Raw genomic sequence first — 19,346 nt, forward strand, 5'->3', positions numbered from 1 at the left:
TCTAAAATTCCTATCATTAAATCCTATTTATTTTACTATTTCTACCCATGTTTCCCTAGAAAATTCTTTTCAATTTATTAAATTTCAATATTTTTCAAACTTTCCATGAGTAAACTTTTTATATGCTGTCTTATCAAGAATGTATTAGTAAATTAATGTCAATGTGATAGATTAACATAAGTGTCTTAGACACTAATTTCTATTTTCACTCATATCAATTGTATACTATATTGTTGTATGAAGAAATTAGATAAAGAAAGTTTAAACTAACTCATATGAGATTCAATTAATCCACTTAATTTTAGTAATTTGGATTTTTTTCCGGTTCCGAAGAGGTCACATAAATTTGAAACTGATATTGATTGGCAAAACATACATACATATTCGTATGATAAATTCTATAAGCCAGATATTATCTTGTAACCAATTGATTTCTTTCGTTTTGTCTTCCAGGTGAACTCGGGACCTAAAGTAAAACTACAAAAGGCTAGTGATTAAATGTTTTGAACACAAGCCATTCTTCAACATGAACTATTAAAAAAGCATTACACAAAACTCCATAACATAAGGGTATGGATAAATAAGAAGAATCAATAATATAGGAATTGCTACTGATTTTGAAGGTATTGTTAAAATCCCTACACAGAAAGGATATATGACTGTTGTTATGTATGCGAAATTCAAAAATTCGTTGAATCATTTTTTGTTTGTTTGGTTGTGTTTTACAAAAGTCATTTAGGGCCAAACTACAAGTCATGCAGCACTTTCAAGGACAGAAGACCAGTAATACATGTATCTAAAAGATTAGGATAAGACACAGGCAAGTAAGAACAAAAACACAGATAGTAAATTTCGATTTTATAAAAACATTGTATGGAATAAAATAGTTTTGGCTATCAGCCATTACGGTGCTTCAGAGTAAGACATCAGCTTCTATGAATTTACTATCTAATTAGAAACTAGGAAATATCGGTGTTTACTGCAAGAAGACCGAACACAATGTATTTGTTTCTTCCACAATACATTTTATCATATAATTTAACATGTTCTAAGACAATCAAAGTCGCTTTATGTTCATAAAAATTCTGTCCACTACGAAAATGTAACGTTTATTTCAAACCACTAATGAAAAAAAATCATGGATGCGTTCTTGTTTGCTTTACGCACAGCATACATGTGCGCCAAATTTGCAAACCGATATCAGGAAAACTGCTGTCAAGATAACACTGAAGAAATAGTAAAGCTCCTATGCTCAATATTCTACAAACAATTGAATGAAGAAAGTACATTATTTTGTATATCGTAATATGAGACTCCTTGTATGTGTAAATATATCATTACGTTCTAATAAACTGAAGATGTTCTATGGTTTCATAAAACAAGTCAAATAGGATCATCGTTGTTTTCATTTAATTTCATCTGAACCTCGCTGCTGTTTTGGCGGGAAGAATCAGCGGGCTGCCATTCACGAGTGGGCTTCAACGATTGAGAAAGTCTCTGAAATGATACACAAACAATACGATTAAAGCGATGAGTGAAATGAATAAAAAAACCAACAACTATATATTTATAAGCATGTCAAATTAAATACAATATCAGCAATCAGTTCATTGGTTAATCCCAATTGATCGTTTGGTTGGTGAGCTGATAAACGTCCTGATGCTAACAGCAGGGAAACGTGTTTTTCTACTCTCTTTATGCTGAACGCTTGCGATAACGAATATCTACTCTACAATGGTGTATCGGGAGAAATAATATCTTTGTTACTTTATCATACTTTATTAACAGCCAGTGTCATTTAAGGCCTTCTATATATCCGGAGTTTTTCGTATGTGAAGTGCGTGGTGCATTTTTTGTCTTCTTGTAATAGAAGAAATATTGTCCTTTTTATAGTGCTATTTCCCAGAAAGAAGTATGCAGCCGAAGACACAAATCAATCGCACTCCATCCGGTCCCACTGGCAACGGGCAAATCGGTCGTCCAACTCCCTTTTTATGAGTCTTCACGAACATGGTTGCCAGTAATGCCATTGGGAAGATCGATACCTTTTCTTTCAAAACATTACAGATAAATTTTCAAAAAGAAGTCTTTATGGCGATACATATCCTTTTCAACATAACTACAATATGTACATGAAATCGACTTCGATATAGTCTGTGGCACATTTATGAGCTATCCCGATATTCGCATCAATCTCGTTGGCTTGCTAAAAATAATAATAATAATGTACCGGTAACAAAACAATAAGAAATTGTTGTGTCCTTTTCCGTTAACCTTATGGTTTTATCGTTGATATCGTGTATATGCCACTTTTCCAAAGTCCTATCAAAGATATACTTTACTTTTGGTTGAAATGGGGGTACTAGGGTGCCAGATAATATGACTGCCGTAAGCCTCTCGTAGGGGTGGACGTTTAACTTAAGGCCAAAAGCAAAGCACTATCAAGGGAGACATTTGGAAAAAGAAATATTTGATGTTAAAAGTCGTCTTTTACAATTAACTGCAGTCGGGCAGCAGGTAGGCCTACAAATCTAACGACACATATTGATGTTATATATTTCAATGGACAACTATAACTATACATAGTTATATTTTGTTCCTTACATCGACATATCAGGAAAGGCGACTAAATTTTAGATATTGTCTTTCACCTTCTTCTCAACTAACTTTCTTCTTCCTTACACCTCTCTTGACACGGTCTTACTTTTGGCTTCGATTTCACCCATTTGAGGACTTCATACACGCAACACACCGCATACACGGGAGGCCGTCCTTAATTGACCCTGATTGTTACTAGGATATAATCAAATTAACAAAACCCAGAGCCTATTCATAGGAACAACGAAAGATCAACAGTGAGACGGGGCAAGGGAGATATTGGGTAGAAGACACCAGATAAGATACAAAATTAGGTCGTTTTTTCAGATCATACAGTTATGAGGAAATTAAAGTCTTACGCTTGACAGATTAGGCTGACCACAGGTGAGTGGTTCGAGATTAACTAGGCTATTTACATTAATGCATTAGTTTGTTTAATAAATTAACTTCTATTAACAGCTAAGGTCATGTAAGGACGGCCTCTAATGTATGCGGTGTGTTGCGTGTATGAAGTACAGATGCGTGTTTTGGGAGACTGCGGTATATTCATGTTGTGTCTTCTTGTATAGTGGGACACTTGCCCTTTTTACAGTACTATATCACTAAAGCATGCCGTCGAAGACACCAAGCAACTCACCTCGCCCGGTCACATGACACAGACAACGAGCGAACTAGTCGTCCAATTCCCTTTACGCTGAGCGCAAAGCAGGAACAGACTCTTCCACTTTTGTTGATCTTGGAGTTTGTCGGCCACGGGACAGATCCCACAGACTTCACGCAATTAGCACAAAGCGAATTACATTATATTTCTACGAAACGTTGCCATCGAAATATTTGTAATAAAGCATGATGCTTACCTGTCTTAGAGATCCTTTCTGACGCTTCAGTGTAATTAATACCGTGAGTGGTATAGGGATGAGAGGTAGAAGTGCGATAATCCACCCAATTCCTATAGACCAGCCAGGATAGGGAGTCGAACCGTACGCCACCGGCTGATGGTTTATCACACCTACTAGCCATAAACACTGAAAGGCAAATTATAAACGAGAAGTTAGAAACTCAAAACATGTTGCATGCTTTTACTCTTCTGTCCTATTAAAAACGAAAATAACTATCTACAATTTTAAGGTTTTGGAAGTTGAAGACGAATTATTATGGCTTGCACTTGAAACTTAAAAACATCTCAGGGGGTTGAGGGTTTAAAAAGAAATTCTATAATTTACCAGTATTTCATATTCGATACCATATTTTTAGAATTACGCTAATTCATTTACATAAACTAAATAATATAACAATAATTACTAAATAAAAGTATTATAGGTCTTAACTATAAAAAGGGCAACAGTTTCACTATACAAGAAGGCACAACATGAATATACCGCAGTCTCCCAAAACACGCACCTCGCACAACATGCACGCAACACACTGCATACATGGGAGGCCGTCCTTACATGACCATAGCTGTTAATAGGACGTTAATTAATCAAACAAACAAATGATTAGATAACAGGCTAAGCCTATATAAATCTTCTCTATATATGCAGGCATCTTCATGCAAAAATGTTTTGTGATTCAGTACATGTTTTCTCAGGAAGACTCAAGACAAACAAAAAGTCCTCTCGATGACGTTATAATTTTAGACTTAGTTAAGCAACTTATATGATGACTTTACACGTTATATGTAGCGCGTGCCTACTGACTTGCCTACCTGATGTTAGATAAACTAAAGTTTTCCATCCAAACTACCAGAGGACGATTTCAATGTAGCTTACCGCGTAAAGAATAGGCATGATAAACTTCCAAAGTAACATCCATAGTTTCGTTGGCTTGTAACCGATCATGGCTTCAATATCATTGTAGAGACGGTCGGCACCTACAGTGAAACAATACACATTGAATCACACCTAGTTCAAGTCAAACATCCCAGAGAGATGTATATATGTATTTATATATATAATGTAAAATATTTGTTTAACAATAGATGTGAACATTTGCTAGTGTCGATTTCTATTCAACGACAAAACAAAAAATTACCACCTTAATTTTTTGTCGGATATCTTAACTGATTTAAAATTTAAATGGAAAGGAAACTTTAAAATGTATCTTGATTGAAGGAATACAAGGAAAATGAGGAGTGGAAATAAAAACGCTAGACAGTAATTTGTTACAAAAATCAGATGAATTTCTACTCTTGGGGTACAGTACTTAATGCGTCTAACATTCCCTCAAACGCGTTTTAGATTCGTTTGCGTTTCTTTCGTTAAGTTTCGTTTGCGTTTTGTTTCGTCGAGCGTTTTTCGTTCGTTTTCGTTTAACATTTCGTTTGCGTTTTGCGTTTCGCGCTCGTTTCGAGGGAATGTTAGACGCATTAAGTACTGTAAGAAACAGATCAATTCCTGGCTTCATCAATCATATAAGCTACTCGTTTATCACTGACGGAATAAAACTAAGGGAACTGGTGGACCAAAAGGATCGAACTGGACAAAATTGTCAGACTGGAAAGCACATTTCGCACTTCATACCTAGTTATTTTTTCTAGCACTTACAAGTCATTCTAAATGCCTAAAATGGCGATTAAAAACACAAAGAAAGAAACCAGACTGGTGTAAATAAAGAGTATTTCATGTATTAAATAGAGATCCTAAACTCTGTCATCTCCTTTCATTTCAACTTTGTTTTTATATTTGTATAAGTGTTGCCTGTTATTCATTACCTTTCACTATAACATATGTCAATAACACGCGAGGCATACAGAAAGCTTCAATGTATTTATAATGACAGAAACGAACATATAAATACACAGATGTGATCTATAAATAAAATTACAACAACCATCACTGCGAATGAATTGTCTCTCTTCAGCTGTAAGTTTGCACAAAGCTACCATTTGTTAGAAAAACAAAACGCTGTTATAAAAATGAGATCTCTTGTAGACTTTAGACCAATACTATATACTGTAATACATTGATGTAACAAACTGTTTGTTCGCGGATATTACATTTTGCTTATCAGCAATATATGAACGACGTATTCGAATTTACCAAACCCGATTAGTCTATTTAAGATCTGAACGAACAAGGCGTTCAACAGTTTAATTAATTAGGGTTTTGGGAAGAAATTAAGTTAATCTTTATTATGGAAATTAATTATTGTGGTAATTTTGCCTATTTTTAAATTTTAAAATTTTGTATGGATATTATTGTTTGAAGTAGTGCTGTGAAGGACTGCAACTTGCAAATGCGTACATTTACAGCAGCCTTAAACTCGTGGCAATGTAGTGAAGGGCTTATCGTAAAATTCACTTGATCTCTGGTAATATCGTACACTCACACGGCTATGGCACCACGTGATGGGAGTATGTGTATTTGATAGAACATTACGCAGGTTCAAGCATTTTAAACACGCTGAGCCTCCACGCCCCGTAATGGCAATACGTACCGTATACCCATGCTAGAGCTGTGACTTCTGTACCGACCAGAACCATCAGTGATATACTGGAGAGATACCAGTCCATCAACTGAACAACATACATTCCACCCTGAAAGCGTAAAGATGCTTATATTTCAGAGAAGCATGACAAAAAGTGATGGAATCGTCGCCGTTATGACGTCATTCAACTGTTTTCAACATTAAACAAGAATTGGGTGAAATCATCTCGCACCTAGTTCGTGTAATAGCGTACACCTACCTGTGTGGTAAATATAATTCCAATTAATGTTGATACACTGATGATTCCTGCTACTGTTAGTAGTTTGTTCCTGCCGAATATCTTTGGCCAGCTATCTGTCAATCCAATGTACAGTAGCTGTATATGTACGACCTTAAAAGAAAACAGGAATTTTGTGATGGCGTTTAAATTCAACAGCATAAGCAATTATGTAGAATAGTCAAGGTTTTATATATACGTCCATGGGAATAGAGGATGCACTTACAAATAATTAATTTTTCTTTGTTTTCATACCAAATCCGGCTTTCTGATTGGCCAATATTTTTTGTATGAAAAAATTAAGAGTATGAAATTAATTATAAGTATTGATGCCACTATTTTTTAATTTTATAGGGGTATGAAAAAAAAAATTGTTTGCAAACGCAATTTTTTTTTCATACCCCGATAAAATTAAAAAATAGTGACATCAATGCTTAAATGGAGTTCAAGAACCATTTACATGTTTTAGGTCCCTTTAATATAAATATATATTGAAAAAATAAAACTACCTCATACCATTTAAATTTAACTGATAGAAATATCTTCAATGCTGTATTTGCAAATTAAAAACATACAAAGGTGCTAAGGTAAGTTATAAGTTTTTCGACCATGACGAAACCATTTATTTGGGGTATTTTCTATAACACTGTTACGAGGGAACAAATTGAAGTTGTTGCTATAGAAATCAATTTGACTGATGAGACATCATTAAAGACCCCTTACCTGGGAGTCGAGTCCAACAGTAAAGAGGACCAGGAAGAAGATGGCCGACCATAGTTGCGGAAATTTGAGAGTGGCGAGGGCCTCGGGATACACTATAAACGCTACACCGGGACCTGTAGAACATTTCATAATTTCTTGAAAAGGGCATAAATAATGAAATTACGCCAAAGGTACCAAATCGAATCCAATCCTCTGTATAATGACATACGTAACGGTTACACTTTATTCTTTACATCTTCTTTTATGTTTGGTAGCATACCTTGGTCCACTACTTCCTTTATTGACAGGTTCGTCTGATCTGCCATGTAACCTAGCGTTACAAACACAACACATCCGGCAAACCAGCTGGTGAACGCATCACATATTGTAATAAATATAGCGTCTCTGTAAATAAGAATTGAGGTAGGTCCATACTTTTGAAAACCAAGCCAGTTCATATGACGCGAAACCGGAAGCTGCCGAAGTTGTTTTGAATTTCAGAATGGTTTCCGATACGCTACGACATTCTGCTTGGATAATTTTTAATAGGTGAAAATTATCTACGTATAATATTGAATGTTTCAATCATTAAATAAATCAAATGAAAGCACTGAAGTGAATATTAGATGCTATCTCTGAGGTTTGTGTGCTCCCTGTCGTAAATGAGAATAGATTTTCCAATATCTCATAGGGTGCATTGCGGTCTCCATAAGTTCACCTCTGTAAACGGCCCAGCGTTTCAAGATTCTTGAAACATGTATTTCTGACGCATACTATTTTTTTAATACATAAAGTTTCCTTTTGTATCATTTTCCTGTAAACGACTGTCAGTTATGACAAAACATAATTTGATCATTCAATATCAAACCAAACAATAATGGATTATTTTGCGGATACATTAGATTTACTTGTAAGGAAATAGTCGGCATTTGAATACGCCGTCCGCCGTTTAAAAAACAATTACTTTGACGTCATGTATATACTTTTTGTATTTATTAATGTAGTTCGAGAACACCCATTTTTCTATACAGTTTTGAAATATGCATGAAAATTCATGAAAATAAGACTTAACAGAAAAAATGACATGGGTTTTCCCAAAGGTATGGTGCTACCTTAAGGGTAGATTAATTCAGTGATCGTCTCAGAATTCAAAGCATTTTATGCAACATATTTAACTACCACTTCCAAATGTAAGAAATGAGAAGACCGACCGTTTTGTTTTAGCCTATCTTCACTGCTACCTGCAGCCATGGAAATTGTATTCGCGAATAGGACTGAAAAAAGTAGGATTCACAGTCCATACCTGTACATGTTGTTATGGAATTTATTATGACTGGCCAAAGCAATTAGAGCACTTGAAGGCAAGCCGAGAGAGTATATAGTCTGCGTGGCGCCGTCAACCCATACCTGTTCGATAAAAGTTAAAACTTTGACAAAGAAAATTAATTCATATATCGAACTTAATTTTCAGAGTATGACACAAAATTGATGTTGAACAGGTTAACACATTGGGTGTATGGTTATACAACAATATAATTTGAGTGCTAAATGCCTGCCTAAATTATGGTTACCGATACATTTTTTTACCGAAAATTTAAGGAGCTCTTCCCATCTCGGCACCATGTAGTATCGAAGTCCCTGTAGGGAGCCCGGAAGTGTCAGGCCACGGACTAGGAGAGTTATCAGGAAAATATAGGGGACAGTCGCCATCACATACATCACCTGAAATATAAACACTAATGTGTGCATTATCAATGAAGAAAATGATCCGCATTACAATAGGCAATACCATCAGATAAATCCTACAAATGCAAATGATGCTCCCATCCAATAACAATATACCGACTTTCCCACTGGTTAAATACTCAAATAACGGTGCGCCAGATATAAACAGCCTAATTTACGACCCGGCTTAATTTTGTATGGTGTATGTTCCGACATTGCCTAGTTGCACGTTTTACCACCTGGCGATTCGTCAATTGTAAAATACTACTGAATTTCCTTAGTTAAGCATTCAATTGCTATCGGTAATAATAAAGTTTCATCTATATTGAATACCATTTTCATATAATATACGACATGACCCAGGTGTAAAATGGCTGATCATTTGCGAAGAACAGAAAATTATGTTTTCTGCAAAAGACGGTTAACATTTCTTTTTGGTTCCATTGATGGTAAAATATCATTGCAAAGGCCGCCGAGAATGAAACGTTGAATATGCTAACCTAATTATTAATAAATTGAGATAAGAACAAAGGAACTCATGTCGTGAAATACGTCTTATGCCGCTAAGAAGAGTCATACATAAGAGACTATATGTCGAGAAATGGCGCACGTAGCACAAAGTATGTGGGTGTTGTGTTATTTATGGACATGCATAGTATATAAACTGCCAGGTTAAAGTCCTTTAACTCGATAGTACATTACCTTTCCCGAGGTATGTATTCCCCTAATGAGACAAAGAAATATGATGACTGACGTGACCAACCCACACAGGAGCAATGGCCAACGGACCGTGCCTAGGGTTTGGATGCTCTCTGTGAGTTCTAGGACATTTTTCCTGTAATAAATATAATAGCGAGTTATTATGTATGATTATCACTTTCTACTTTATCGGACGAAATGTTACTGGGGAAACATCAGGTGGGTGTAAAAAACACACAGGACATATCAATATACACAAAATTACGCTTCATTTACCTTCTGAACCAAAATGTTTAAAAGCAGGAGTCTGTAAAAATGAGTAAGAAAACAGTTATTAGATAGAACATAATTATTGATTTCTTACTCCCAGAATTCTTCGGGGGGTGTTTTCAGTAGTGACCCATTTGCGTACGTGTTGAGAGTGGAGTTCAGATAATTCGCTTGTATGGTGAAGTTTCCAGTATCATTATAATTCCCCATAGTCCTGGCGAAGCACAGTCGTGTGTTCCAGTGATTATCGCACGTTGACCATGGAATGGTGGACGAAAAAGACATACCGAAATAGTACAGCGTCCACGAGATGATGACAGTGTAATATAACCCCAGGACGGCAGTGAGCGTCATCATACCGTAGCCAACACCTGCGAAATTTTCAAGATTTGTTTTATAACTATTTTACTAAAACCAAACAAAAATATCAGTCGTTTGGGATTTTCTGTAGTTATTCGAACGTATATTTCAGTAAGACTTTAATGAATCCATTCATAAAGACTACGCAGTTTTTCTTGCACACACGTTTCGCATACATATGATGCTGTCATTATATGACTTATTATGTCCATGTCTAATGGCCTTAAATGCTCGCTTGCAAACTAAATGAAATGCTTGTTAGACATCCGAGATCATCACTATTGTAATAAATACTTTTTAAAATCTGGTTGATGCAACGAAAGAGCATAACACAGCTTTGTTCCATGTCAAGATTGTGATCGAGTGTTTATATCATATTGACATTCAAATAAACACACAAACCTTTGAATAAGGGACAGCATTCCCAGACTTTTCCTGGTCCTAGATTTGAGTACTGAGCATATGTAAACTGTAGGAAAACACCCGGCGATCCAATTATAACAAGGAACAGGAAATAGGGAATGAGGAAGGCACCTACAATGAAAATAAATTACACCGGATACCGTATTTGGTTATCTGTAAAGATATTTGTTTAAGTGATATAGCGCTATAAAAAGGGCAACAGTTCCATTATACAGAAAACAATACATGAATATACCGCAGTCTCCCAAAACACGCACCTGTCACAACATACACGCAACACACATGGGAGGCCGTCCTTACATGACCATAGCTGTTAATAGAACGTTAATTAATCATACAAACAAACAAATTAACCGATTCACATCATAAGTAGGAATCATATGGTCCTTACATGAACATAGCTGTTAATAGGACGTTAATTAATCAAACAAACAAACAAACAAACAATCGTCTCATGGTTTAATTCAACTACAAAACATGTTAGTATTCCTATTCATTTTACTTAATTAATAGAATTAGTTCATTTGATTTGAAAACATGGAAATATTAAAGTCCATGAGATTTGTACGTGTGAACCAATTATATGAACACAGTAATAGCATATCTCCGCTCACTTGTATGTTGTGAAAGTTACAACATACGTTAAATCCTGAGGAAACAATCAGTACATATATTTATTTCGGACGGTTAAGGATGATAAAGACTAGGAAGTTTTCTTGTCAACAAATGTATTTCTGTTTCTCTTGGGTCATATTGAAATAGACGTGTTTAGTACTTTTTAATCGCCGGTGTGATTCAGTATTTGGACCCCAGTTATGTTTGGTAATCTGACTTGTATGCTAGTTATCAATGAAGCAGTGAACGTCTACTCTTTTGGAACACATGGTGTCATGCTCCTTTTAGAGGGTCTGTTCAAATCTATATTTTAATTGTTCTCAATTTCGCAGCTAGACTATGATTATATTATCTGTAGATGCACTTTTTATAGTTCCATGCGAAAAAAAAAAAAAATACAAAAAAATCTCCCGGTACTATGAAATTTAAAATCCTAATCTATGTTTTGTACAAACATTGATAACCTTTGGTTCAGAGAGATTACAAGACATCTTTGGCAGCAGTAAAAAATAATGTTTAAGTTAACGATTACATAATGATAAAGTGGTGTAAAAGTTTTATACAGATAATTTTCGACTGAAAACCGAAGTGCATGTTTTCCAAATAGGTGTTTGATATGCATTCGCTCGAGATATTGTCGACCGCCTGAGGAATTATAAGCTCAAGAAAATAGCTCGGCTGCAGATGTGATTTTTAACACAAAGATATTTATGATAGAACATGAGATTTTGTATGTCCTAAATGCACCACCGTACATTTGTCAGTCACTAACAAAGGAACTATTATGTACAATTTGATATTTACATTCATAACTATATGTATGTATATACTATTTAGCTTGTATGAAAGATGTCCCACCGCCGACAGATCATACACAGTAACCAAGAGGTGGATAATAATCGATGTAGAATCGCGTATAGATATGTATAATTAAGACAAATATAAATTAATTTTGTTATCTGCGCAATCAGAAATTCAATTATTATAGGGCACAGTGCCGTGGATTTTTTTCGGAATGCAAATTATCGTTTTAAATTTTCTTATTCCGAATTTAAATTAGAAGCTAAAATTTTCCAATGATGGTTATATGTATGAAGTAAGTAACTTTTGTTACCGAAGAAAAATACTTGTCTGTCTTGTTGATAATGGAAGAAATTTACAATTGGTCGGTGGTACATGTAGAACATATCTATGTTGTTGATATAATGTATTTGTTGTAAGAAACATATCTAAAGGTAGTTTCAATCGTCAACACTATATGTAGGTAGAATGCATACCAGAACGAATCCTACTTAAGATAGACATTACACTAGATCTTACCTCCGCCATTTTTATAACAAATGTAAGGAAATCTCCAAATATTTCCGAGCCCAACAGTAACTCCAATACACGAAAACAAAAACTCCAATCGGTTCGACCAGTTTCCACGGGACGTGTTCGCCGCCATATTGGAATGCGCGTATCAGGGTTGCCACCAAAGGGATATCCCTTGAAAGATAAACCTTTGACCTCTATATCAAATGCATGTACCATACTTGGTATTATTTTTTAATTGTTTTATGTCATATCATGATTTGCTTCGTCAGCTTTAGTTTTATCTTAAGGTCCACTAAGAAGGTAGGATCAAAGAAGACTTCTCCATGTGTCAAGTTGTGTGCTCCTTCTTAAAGCTGACGATTCAAGTTGAAAAATATACATTTGAGACTTAATAAATAATAATAAAGTTTTTTCCCAAAATTCTTTTCCGAGACAGCCCCTTGCGTTTCTAAGGACGTACAGTTTGACCTCTACTTGGATAAAATATGCCTATCGTTAATCTTGAGCCGGTCGAGTGTTTTTACACCTTGCACAGCGAGCGTTAGACTGATTGCACTTGTGTGTGGTTCACGCACTTTATATAAGGGTCGGTACCCGGTTTTTGTATTCAAGCAGAGTTAAAACAAAATGGCGACTGCAAGTCCTTTGAAACGGAAGTGGTTGTGTAAGAAACAGATTTTGTGAAAAAATCCCTATTTTTTTAACTCAAATGTATACTTAACTTCCATGGTCAGCTTAAAGCACAGTGGTAGTTTCATCTCCTGCTTAACGCTCAGCATTAAGCATTTAGGGAGAGGGACGACTGGTTCGCCCGTTGTCAGTATAATATGGCCAGATGTTGTGTGTTGCTGGGTGTCTTCTGCGACATGATTATGTGGAATAACACCATAGAAACAACACGGACATACCAGTCTCTCAAAAACATGTCCCTCGCACTTCAAACACGCAAGGAAAAACATACACGGGAGGATGTCGTCGTTAAATGACCCTTGCTGTTATTGGGACGTAAATATAATTAACCAAACTAAATGAAAGTTAGCTTTAGCATTGGTGTTATTATACTTCCTTTGTCGTCCTAGTAGCGACAATTACATACACATATTTTCTATATTCTCACGATATTTAAAACAGCTTTCTAGACGTCTTCTCAAACAGTTTCATTTACATACCCTAACTTCCTTAATTTCTTCCGTTTTTTCAACACGAATACCTACAGACATCCAAACACAGCAGCACATTGTATACATGGGAGCCGTCCCTGGACGTTAATCTATTATACGAATCAAAACCAAAATCCTTACCTTTTGTAATGCTTCTCAATGGGAAAAATTAATTAAGAATATAACGAATTGGTTTGGATATGGATTTATTATATTAATGTCCTAGCCAGGGTCGTGTAAGGACGGCCTTCGATGTATGCCATGTCTTTCGTATGTGAAATGCGAGGTGGGTGTTTTTGGAGACCGTGGTATATTCGTGTTGCGTCTTCTTGTATAGTTGAATCCTTTCCCTTTTTAAAGTGCTATATCACTGAAGCATGTTGAGCGCTAAGCAAGATCAGAAACTACCACTTTTATAGACTTTGGCGTGTCTCGACCAGGGGACAAAACCCTTGTCAAGAGAGACAATAGAAAGAAGAAAGTTAATTAGAAAGGAAGAACGGATAATATCCTAAATCTAGTCGCCTTTTACAATCACGCAAACGGGGCAGCAGGTAGAATTCTATCGCCCTTCCTGCAGGGACAGAGGCCAGATTAATCCCTGGTTTATCTTTAAGTCTGTGGCATATACCTACATGTATTGTCGTTTAAGTTATTTTTCTTGCGAATATCGATGCAATACAAATCGTATACCAGAAAGAGCAATTAGTAGTGTGTTCGAAGATGTATTACTTACCCCCAAAACCTCAAAACAACGACTAGAAATCCTAGAAATCCTAGAAATCCTCAGGGCTGCTGTGGCCGAAAAGTGAACGTATCCAACCTGTTACTCCACGTAACATAATAAGACATGTTATGGTGTAGTATAAGATATATATAATGATAATAATGAATGTACAATATACCTTTGTATCAGCGTGATGTGTATTGCATTCCATAACAAAATTTAAGTACCTATTATTTAAGTATTTGTTTATGGTCAGAAAGTTTAAGTACCAAGTATTACTATATACCGGATACGTGATACTGACAACGAGCAGTCGATATTATCATTCCTCTTCTTCCTAACTGACTTTATCTTTCCTAATGCCTTCCTTGGAACCGTCTCACTGTTGCCCTTGAGTTGAGCGTCCGTCCCTGTGAGGAAGGCTCTGGGTTCTGTCCCCTAGCCGAGACACATAAAAAAACTATAAAAGTGGTAGTTTCTGCTCCTGCTTAGCGCTCAGCATTCAGGGAGTGGGGCGACTGATTTGCTCGTTGTCAGTATAATGTGACCGGGTGGGGTGTGTTGCTTGGTGACTTGGCGGCATGCTTTAGTGATATAGCACTATAAAAAGGGCAACAGTTCCACTATAAAAGAAGTCACAACACGAACATACCGCAGTCTCTCGAAACACGCACTTGCACGCTACACACATGGAAGGCCGTCCTTACATGACCCTGGCTGTTAATAGGACGCTAAGATAATCAAACAACAATCAAACAAAAATTCAACACAATTTGGTATATTGCTTTATATCAATTGCTTGATACTGGTCAAAATCCATCAATATTTGCAAGAGTTACGGGACTTGATGACTAACTGTAAATAGCTATTTTTTTGTGATGCTGTGCAGGCGACACATCAACTCTTGTGGAATTCTTGTGTCAATTATAAGATGAAAGTAAAGTCAAATGGCAATGCATTTCTCTTACGTATATATTGGTTTATTATGTATAGTAGAATTTTGCCAGGTATATATATCTTAACAATATTTTCAACTCTAAATACCTATTTTTTGTGATGCTGTGAAGGCGACATATCCACTCTTGTAGAATCCTTGTGTAAATGATAAGATAAAAGTAAAGTCAAATGGCAACGCATTTCCCCTAAGTACATAGTTTTATCATGTATGGTAGAATACAGATATATGGCCTTTTAATAAAATGTTAACACCAATGGGACCTGCTGCCCCTATTGCATGATCGTAAAAGGCGACTAAATTTAGGAACTTACCTTTTCTCTTCTTCCTTAGTGACTTTATCTTTCCTAATGCCTCCCTTTGCACCGCCTCACTTTTGGCCTTTAGTTGAGCGTTCGCCCCTGTGAGGAAGACTCGTGGTTCTGTCTCCTGGCCGAGACACATCAAAGTCTATAAAAGTGGTAGTTTCTTCTCCTGCTTAGCGCTCCGTATACAGGGAGTGGGGTGACTGGTTTGCTCGTTGTCTGTATACTGTGACCGGGTGGGGTGTGTTTTTTGGTGTCTTCGGCGACATGCTTTAGTGATATAGCTCTATAAAAGGGGCAACAGTTCCACTATACAAGAAGACATAACACGAACATACCGCAGTCTCCCAAAACACACACCCCGCACAACATACACGCAACACACCGCATACATGGGAGGCCGTCCTTACATGAACCTGGCTGTTAATAAGACATAAATTAATCAAACAAACAAACAAACCTTTACCCAATAGCTCTTGCCTATCTTTGGTGGAAAATGACAGCTGTTACATCATAGAGAGCACAACAAACACATATGGGTGACTTTGCTTATACCAATATAAAATTTATCTATGATTTGATATTTGATCCTGGCAACGCTGAGGACTGAGGGACGTTGGTTGTCTTAACAACTAATATTGTACACATTCTCATCAACGAGAGAGTATCGAAACATATTCCAAACGACTAACGTCGAAAAGATACGTAGGCGTTCAGCAAGGTTCAATTCTTGATCTTTTATATTTCTTTTCTCAGATGGTTTACAATGAAAATAAAACGAATTGTGCCGTAGGTGCATTTCCAATAATTGTTGAATGCATGTCAAGTACCCGTGTAACAATGAATATAGCTTGGTCATTGGAGGTCAATTTCTTTATTTACATCGGATCATTTGATTCTTTGTTACTGTGTTAGTCTGACATGTAATACTATAGAGCAAAATTTCTAGCGGAAAAGAGAACGAAAATATCAAGGCGGTTAAATGTGATTTATCAGCAAAATTTAATTTGTTTTTGGTTTTGGAAGGCCAAAACCCCCTACAGGTACAGCGTTAGAATTGTACCAGCTACCCCAATTGCATGAAGGTAAAAAGCGACTAAATTTATGATAAGATCTTTTCTCTACTTCCTAAGTCAGTTTCATCTTCCTAATATCTTCCTTGACACCGCCTCACTTTTGGCCTACGGTTTAACGCTCGTCCCTGTGAGGTTCTGTCCCCTTGCCAATGCCATAGTCTTTAAATGCAGTGGTTTGTGACCCTGATAAGCGTTCAGCATACAGTGAGTAGGACGAAATGTTCGTCCGTTGTCAGTATAATGTGAGCGGTTGGGGTTTGTTGCTTGGTAGGACGAAATGTTCGTCCGTTGTCAGTATAATGTGAGCGGTTGGGGTTTGTTGCTTGGTAGGACGAAATGTTCGTCCGTTGTCAGTATAATGTGAGCGGTTGGGGTTTGTTGCTTGGTGTCCTCGGCGACATGCTTTAGTGCACTATGAAAAGGTAAAAGGTTCCACTATACAAAAGGACACATCACGAATATGCCACAGTCTCTTATAACACGCACTAATGCATGCAACACCTCTTTTAAGGGAGGCCGTCCTTACATGACACAGGCTGTTAACAATTAACCTTGTAGTTCATCGATTATAGGTATGAGAGTTGTGTTGTGATCTTTAATTTATCAGGAACAGATATTACGACAATTAATGATGACAAATAGATAAAATATGCTTGTTTTCCCGATTTCAAGTAAGTTATGATATTTGTGATATGCAATGCAAAGTCAAGATTTTCGTTGGAAAATAAACAATAAATCAACCAGATTCCCAAGACACGACCAAGCTCAATATTGATGCATGCCGTAAGCATTGGAAGACGTGTTAAAACATTTGATTAGTGCATTTATGTTCCATAAGGTTCTGTTTCTTGCCTCGTCTTTTTAATTTCAAAGACGACATCAACACTGTATTTGATGTAAATAGATATTGTCACGTTTATGCGGTGCCCCTTTGTCAGTATAATGTGACCGGTGGTGGGGTGTGTTGCTTGATGTCTTCGATGGCATGCTTTAGTGAATGCCCCTGATGTATGCTGCTGATGGCACTAAACTGAATTCATCACATACTTACAATGTATGTACTAAAAATAGGTGACCAACGCGTAGGTTTCGAATTTTCATTGCTACTTTACAAACGTGCAACGCATAATATTTCACCTATTGATTCTTTTGATTTATCAAAACACTGTTAATCAATATCATGTAAAAATGCGGTTATTCCATGGATCCGATTTCGTGAATAATATCTTTTGGTATCTTGTCACGTTATTGAGCGCATGTTAGCGATTTTGTAAACTTACCTTAAGCGTTGCCATGTGGTTTCCCCTTTATCGCTGAGTAATGATTTGTGTGTTTCATGTCACTTCATCTCCAGCAATGCAACATGCTTACATATCACGTTTCCCTGAGGCTGACATTTCTTAATCCATTTTCGACCTCAAATATTTAAATGTGTTCCGGCTATGATAAGGACACTGGTGTGAGTATGATAGCAACTGCTAATATTCATTACCTTGTACACATTTTAGACGCTAATCGTTGTTTTGTTATGATCCGAAGGATAGTTTTGCATTTATGTTTCTAGATACATGTACCTTACAAACTTGCAAATATTCTAATTTATACGTATTACTTTGATAGTTGAACTAAAGACGGTATACCTTCAGAAAGGCTGGCGTTAAATCTACACTACTATGTGGAATGAAACATATACATTATCTGGCTCTCAAATGTGCCATTACCAGAGGAAACCGTTTTTGATTGTGCCTCGAAAGCTTCATACTTTTAGCTTTAAACAGAAAATTCACTCGATATAAAAAAGCAAACATCAGGATTTTAGATATATTTTATTTCTATGGATTTGTTGATTTAAGGATAACCAAAAAAATAAAAAAACCTGACATTTTTACTTTCGAAATTCACTCGGAACCCTGTGATCACCAACTATAAAAAAGATTGATGGCCCAGGATGAGCCCAGATAGAATTTTAACCCGGCACGCTGTTTGGCTGGCTAATTATGAATTTCCAAAAGTAAAAATGTTTTCTGACAGGTAATTTATTCCTAGATAACCCATGATTATGAATTTTGGAAATTCCTTATGAAGATTTAGGTTACAAAATTTCAACTGTTATGAATAGGTAAAAGCTTTAGAATTTTAGGTAGTGCAAAAATGCGCCTGATTTCAATTATTGATATGCACAATGAAATAGTTTTGTCCTAATTTATGTTACTTTAGTAAGACGTTGCATGATAGCAGGATGCATTTTTTTTTAGTGCGAATGCTAATGACGCCATAAGAAGGAAGGCTAAATTTGCGGCTTTTATCCCCAGACCGAGTCATCGTAAAATTGAAATATTGATTATTATCAAAAATAATGTGATAACTTACCACAGTCTCGAGACACACAGTGCTCGCAAAAGCTTACCACAGTCTCGAGACACACAGTGCTCGCAAAAAGTGGGAAATATCCTTTTAAAAAAAAGACTTTTAAAAGCTGAAAAAGGACGTAATCTGTTCTTATCCTTGTTCTCCTTTCAAGTATAGCATTCAACTAAATGTTATATTTTGTTTACGTTTTTTTTTCAGTTTTGAGCATGGGAAACATTCACTATGCGGGTAATAAATGTTCTCCAACGTATGAGAAACAAACGAAATTTGTCTTGTGTCAAATGTGTTTATTTGATAAATGTTCTGTCAATAATTTTTGTGTCTGTTACAGTTTCGTT

At 36.2% G+C, this 19,346-nt stretch overlaps 1 protein-coding gene across 2 annotated transcripts; it reads right to left on the reverse strand.

Moving 5' to 3' along the window:
• Window positions 1-845: 845 nt before the first annotated feature.
• On the reverse strand, window positions 846-12,747 carry LOC138321761 (sodium- and chloride-dependent glycine transporter 1-like). 2 transcript variants are annotated; one of them, XM_069265716.1, is made up of 13 exons: window positions 12,419-12,747; window positions 10,463-10,594; window positions 9,795-10,071; window positions 9,434-9,566; window positions 8,627-8,728; window positions 8,310-8,413; window positions 7,287-7,411; window positions 7,028-7,140; window positions 6,287-6,418; window positions 6,037-6,136; window positions 4,371-4,471; window positions 3,456-3,623; window positions 846-1,497 (listed from the first exon to the last, which is right to left on the reverse strand). In XM_069265716.1, exons 1-13 carry the CDS (start codon window positions 12,543-12,545, stop codon window positions 1,384-1,386), a joined length of 1,728 nt encoding a protein of 575 aa, XP_069121817.1. In that variant the 5' UTR covers window positions 12,546-12,747; the 3' UTR covers window positions 846-1,383. The 2 variants fall into 2 exon arrangements, with proteins under 2 accessions (XP_069121817.1, XP_069121809.1); XM_069265708.1 differs by having other exon boundaries at window positions 8,594-8,728.
• Window positions 12,748-19,346: the final 6,599 nt, after the last annotated feature.

Source organism: Argopecten irradians, chromosome 1 (assembly GCF_041381155.1).
Source record: "Argopecten irradians isolate NY chromosome 1, Ai_NY, whole genome shotgun sequence".
In the NCBI taxonomy this organism is placed as follows: Eukaryota; Metazoa; Mollusca; class Bivalvia; order Pectinida; family Pectinidae; genus Argopecten; species Argopecten irradians.